Source organism: Sapajus apella, unplaced genomic scaffold (assembly GCF_009761245.1).
Source record: "Sapajus apella isolate SASKATOON/1434 unplaced genomic scaffold, GSC_monkey_1.0 scaffold84, whole genome shotgun sequence".
NCBI classification, from domain to species: domain Eukaryota; kingdom Metazoa; phylum Chordata; class Mammalia; order Primates; family Cebidae; genus Sapajus; species Sapajus apella.
The window spans coordinates 7,541,659-7,547,574 of record NW_022437024.1 but is presented as its reverse complement, the minus strand read 5'-3'; the positions used below and the strand labels follow the sequence as shown (position 1 = coordinate 7,547,574).

The following is a 5,916-nucleotide window of genomic DNA, read 5'->3' as shown; positions in this document are numbered from 1 at the left end:
ATGGAGTTTCGCTCTTGTTACCCAGGCTGGAGTGCAATGGCGCGATCCTGGCTCACTGCAACCTTCGCCTCCTGGGTTCAGGCAATTCTCCTGCCTCAGCCTCCCGAGTAGCCGGGACTACAGGCACGCGCCACCATGCCCAGCTAATTTTTTTGTATTTTTAGTAGAGACGGGGTTTCACCATGTTGACCAGGATGGTCTCAATCTCTTGACCTCGTGATCCACCCGCCTCGGCCTCCCAAAGTGCTGCGATTACAGGCGTGAGCCACCGTGCCCGGCCCAGTCTATTTCTTTTACCTTTTTTTTTTACTGTGAAACAGAGTCTTGCTCTGTAGTTCAGGCTGAAGTGTAAGTGGCACAATCTCTAAAATCTCAACAATTTCTTTTATCTTATACCCTAGCATGCATACTTAAACTTTTTAAAGTTGAAAGTTAATCAAGATGATTACCATTGATTCAGAAGGAAACAAAGATATTAAAGCATATTAACACCAATAAACTTTCTCCTGATTTACATGCTATTGTTGTCAAATAGTTGTATGCTTTTAAAAAAACCAAATATTTTTTCTTCTAGACGGAGTTTCACTCTTGTTGTCCAGGCTAGAGTGCAATGGCACAATCTTGGCTCACTGCAACCTCCGCCTCTCAGGTTCAAGTGATTCTTCTGCCTCAGCCTCCCAAGTAGCTGGGATTACAGGTATGTACCACCATGCCCGGCTGATTTTTGTATTTTTAGTAGAGACGGGATTTCACCATGTTGGCCAGAATGGTCTCAATCTCTTGACCTTGTGATCCACCTGCCTTGGACTCTCAAAGTGCTGTGATTACAGATGTGAGTCACTGCGCTTGGCCCCAAATACCTTTTGGGTATTTGCCCAGGCTGGTCTGGAACTTCCTATCTTGGGTGATCCACTTGCCTCTGCCTCCCAATGTGCTGCTGGGATTACAGGTGTGAGCCACCACACCCGGCCTGTTGTATTTTAGTAGAGATGGAGTTTTGCCATGTTGGCCAGGCTGGTCTTGGACGCCTGACCTTAGGTGATCCACCCACCTTGGCCTCCCAAAGTGCTGAGATTACAGATGTGAGCCATCGTGCCTGGACTATTTTTATTTTTATCTATTTATTTTGAGATGGAGTCTTGTTTTGTTGACCAGGATGCAGTGCAGTGATGTGATCTCGGCTCACTGCAGCCTCTACCTCCTGGGTTCCAGCGATTCTCCTGCCTCAGCCTCCTGGGTAGCTGGGATACAGGCATGCACCACCACGCCCAGCTGTCTTTTATTTTTAGCATTTACTTATGGCACTTGGAATGAATATTGTAGAAATAGTACTAAAAAAAAAGAGTGCTTCCTCATACCTAGCTGAGATGACATATATCATTTATGGGCCATTTTATCTTTTACTATCTGAAAATTTCTTAATTCAGAAACCCATCAGATTCCAAAGGTTTCAGATAAAGGGTTGAACTCATATATGTAATGAGTCAACATGTAAACGGAATTTACTGTTATTTCAGCAGTAAATGGTCTTCAAAAAACAAAAAAACAAGAGGTAAAACACATTACAAATGCTGACCTTTAACAACTGAAGTTTCTATCTCTGAAACAGGTTCTGATTTTTCTTCTCCATTAGATTCATCAACTTCTGCCACTGTTGTTAACTCTGGTTCACTCTTGTAGAGTCTATAATCTGGACCCTTGAAAGGAAGACATGTAATTACACAAAAAAAAAACAGCTAAAAGTTTCTTTTAAAATGTTTCCTGTTAAAGATACAAATCAAACTCTAAAAGTTAGTACCCCTAGTGAGCCATCTGGGATATATACCTATGTCACAACTACATGGAAAGAAGAAATTCGAAAAATTTTTAAGTGGCAAAACTTTGTTTTAATGAAGAATATTTTTGGCTGAGTAAGGTAGCTCACAACTGTAATCCCAGCACTTTGGGAGGCCAAGGCGGGTGTATCACCCGAGGCCAGGAGTTTGAGACCAGCTTGGCCAACATGGTGAAACCTTGTCTCTACTAAAAATACAAAAATTAGCTGGGCATGGTGGTGCACGCCTATAATCCCAGCCATTCGGAAGGCTGAGGCAGGAGAATCACTTGAACTCAGGAGGTAGAGCTTGCAGTGAGCAGAGACTGTGCCACTGCTCTCCAGTCCAGGCAACAGAGTGAGACCCTGTCTCAAAAAACAAAACAAAACAAAAACAAAAACAAAACAAAACAGTATTTCTGTTTCTCTTGGGAACAAAGTCACATTTTTATTATGAAATAATTGAGGGCTAAAAATAATTATATTAACTCAATAAATTTTCATTCAGAAGGTAGTCTAAGTGAGGATCATCCCAGCACTAACATTCTTGTCACAGAATTTTTGTTGTTCTCAAATTTGCTCAATTCCTATTTCCTTATTCTCTTTGCTTATTACATCCTACATTATTTGCTTAACCCTAAATGTATTTCCCATTTTCAAGGGTGACATCTCTCCCTAGCAACATCCTCAGAAATATTCTTTGAATAGTTTTCCTAGACCAAAATGCCCACATCTCAGCCCCTTTACCATTCCTACTAACGGTCTTTTTCTTTCTCCCTTCTTTCTGATCTAAGGTATAATTTTGCCTCTAATATCCTGAAACAATATATGGCTCCTTCATCATGGGGAAAGTTACCACTTTATAAAAATATGAAAAATGCTATGAAATTATGAAATATTGAAATTATAAAAATATTTAAAAATGAGAATAGGAAAAACCAAAACAGGAAAGACACAAATGATAAAATTATATATAAACCAAAAACTGCTGGCTAAAAATGAGGTTACAAAGGTTAAAATAAAAAAACATTTTGAGTGTAAAATAAATTTTCAAAAATGAGAGGACATGTATGATTGATTATTCTGTGGCTATTCCAGCCACTTACACAGTGAGATCCATTTCTTGGATATCCTTGAACTTGATACATCTTCTTTTCTTCAGGCAGATGAACTGGGCCCCTGCTATAACAGAGCAAGGAGCTGCTATCACTGGGCAGAGGGGGGATTATGGGAGGCTGCTCTGTAAAGTCATAGGACCGAGGAAGTGGAGGACGAGGTGGGACTACTTCCTCTTCCTAAAGATTGTAGAACAGTCACCTTATTTAGATAAGCAGATTGAATTAAGCATATCTAAATTCTTTGCAATGGTATATTAACTTAAATTTATTTTAAGATACTAAAAGGGACACTGCCAAGCCAAAAGTCTAATAATGAAAAGTAAAATTGACAATTTTTATCATCGCCAATAATGGGAATTTAACATAAAATTATATCTAATTCTTTCCTGTAATATATAGGTTAGCTTCACACTGAAGCTCAACACTGAAAAAGACTGCTGTGTAAAACTAATTACTGGGTTTCATTTTGAAACTAGAAGGAAAAAACTGATTTTAAAATACTACTCATATTTTCAATTTATCTTATTTATGTATTTATTTTGTAGAGATGGGGTCTCACTATATTGCAGTGGTTTGATCACACATAGCTCATTACACCCTTGAACTCCTGGGTTCAAGGGATCCTCCTGCCTCAGCTTCCCAAGTAGTTAGGACTATAGGAACACCATGCCTGGCTAATCTTTTAATGTTTTGTAGAGACGGGGGTCTTGCTATGTTTAGCACGCTGGTCTCAAACCCCTGAGCTCAAGCCAGCGTCCTGCCTTGGCCTCCTGAGGTGCTGGGATTATAGGCATGAACCACTGTACCTGGCCCCACAATTTTTAAGAGAAGAAAAAAAAAAGTCATCTCTTTGACTGGCTTTTACACAAAATTCAAAATAATAGATTCTTTTGGTTAGGTTGACAGTATCTCTTTGTAGTTATTTCTTTATGCTATGATGACACACAGTCAAATTATCTATCAATCACTCTTTAAATTTTACATAAAACAATAAGTATTCAAAAATTACTTAGATTAGAAAAAGTACAATGTTAAAGTTCTAACATAGATAAAAAGCAGAGATTCCATTTTTTTCCATTAAAAAGGGAAGAAAAATCACATATTAGAAGCACCAAATTACTGACCCAATAAAATTTCAAGATTAAAACAATACCTATTCAATATATTTTAAAAATATTTTTGTTATTAAGATTAGAGAAGACAATTACTTCTAGTTCATGTCTGAAGCATTAAAAGTAATTTATAGTTAGAAAAACAATCCAAACTTACCTCATTTTTGTACTTAACTGTTGAGAAAGGCTTTGATCCTATCATGCCTAGAAATGTTAGAAAATGTAGCTATATTAAACAAATCTAACACTATAAAAAATAACAATTTCTTTTTTTTTTTTTCTTTTAAGTTTCTCTATGAGGACAATGGTTAGATTCTTTTTTGTTAAGACAAAGTCTTGCTCTGTTGCCCAAGCTAAAGTATAGTGGTGTGATCTCAGCTCACTGCAACCTCCGCCTCCCGGGTTTAAGCAATTCTTGTGCGTCAGTCTCCCATGGCTGGGACTAGAGGTGTGCACCACCATGCGCAGCTAATTTTTGTATTTTTAGTAGAGGTGGGGTTTCACCCTGTTGGCCGGGCTGGTCTCGAACTCCTGACCTGAAGTGATACACCTGCCTCAGCCTCCCAAAATGCTGGGATCACAGGCATGAGCCACCACATACAGCTAAAAAAAATCAATTTCTTTCTTTCCTTTTTTCTGAGATGGAGTTTTGCTCTTGTTGGCCAAGCTGGAGTGCAGTGGCATGATCTTGGCTCACTGCAACCTCCGCCTCCTAGGTTCAAGCAATTCTCCTGCCTCAGCTTCCTGAGTAGCTGGGATTACAGGCATGTGCCACCATGCCTGGCTAATTTTTGTATTTTCAGTAGAGATGGGGTTTCACCATGTTGGTCAGGTTGGTCTCAAATTCCTGACCTGATCCACTTGCCTCGGCCTCCCAAAGTGCTGGGATTACAGGTGTGAGCCACCACTCCTGGCCAAAAGAACAATTTCATGTCATGTATATATTTTTTTAAATTTAGGTTCAAGAGATTCTCTTGCCTCAGCCTCCCAAGTAGCTGAGATCATAGGTGTGCACCACCATACTTGACCAACACATTACCTTTTCTATGTCTAGATATACAAATAACATTGTGTTACAACTGTCTGTAGTATTCGGTACATACAGTCACAAGCTGGTTTGCAACCTAGAAACAACAGGCTATACCTAATAATCTAGGTGTGTAGTAGGCCATACCATCTAGGTTTGTTTAAGTGCACTGTGACTGCACAAGACCTAACAATGCATTTCTCAGAACGTAATCTGTCACTAAGTGACACATGACTGTAATACTGTGGTCAGTCACAAAACAAAATGCAAAGCTAATTTACCTATTTCTGTAGTACCTCTTTGCTGCTTGTGTTTACTCAGTCCTTCCATGACATCTTGAATTCGCCAAAGTTCTTTCTGAATCTGTGCTCGCTGAATTCCTGCTGATTCCGTCTATCAGTAAAAATGGATAGACCATATATAAGAAAAAAGTCATTTACTGAAGTTAAATTATTATATATTAATTATATAAATTATGTATTTTAAAAATGAGAATTGCAGTGAATTACGTTACGAATATTTAATGATTGATGTGACTCTCCCAATTTTGCAACTCCAGTGGCAAATATAAAAGACTGAGCAAGCCGGGCGCGGTGGCTCACGCCTGTAATCCCAGCACTTTGGGAGGCCGAGGCGGGTGGATCACGAGGTCAAGAGATCGAGACCATCCTGGTCAACATAGTGAAACCCCGTCTCTACTAAAAATACAAAAAATTAGCTGGGCATGGTGGCTCGTGCCTGTAATCCCAGCTACTCAGGAGGCTGAGGCAGGAGAATTGCCTGAACCCAGGAGGCGGAGGTTGCGGTGAGCCGAGATCGCGCCATTGCACTCCAGCCTGGGTAACA

At 39.6% G+C, this 5,916-nt stretch overlaps 1 protein-coding gene across 24 annotated transcripts in view; it reads right to left on the bottom strand.

Moving 5' to 3' along the window:
• The window catches only part of PLEKHA5 (pleckstrin homology domain containing A5), a 241,678-nt gene that overhangs the window by 21,874 nt on the left and 213,888 nt on the right, over positions 1–5,916 (bottom strand). For 18 of the 24 annotated variants that reach the window (XM_032253775.1, XM_032253779.1, XM_032253778.1 and 15 more), the window contains 4 exons: positions 5,352–5,463; positions 4,201–4,247; positions 2,920–3,108; positions 1,577–1,697 (listed from right to left, as the gene is read on the bottom strand). In XM_032253775.1, the coding sequence (XP_032109666.1) occupies positions 1,577–1,697; positions 2,920–3,108; positions 4,201–4,247; positions 5,352–5,463 (469 nt within the window). Of the gene's footprint in view, positions 1–1,576; positions 1,698–2,919; positions 3,109–4,200; positions 4,248–5,351; positions 5,464–5,916 lie in introns of those variants that run through there. The other 6 variants (XM_032253784.1, XM_032253792.1, XM_032253789.1 and 3 more) reach the window with 3 other exon arrangements.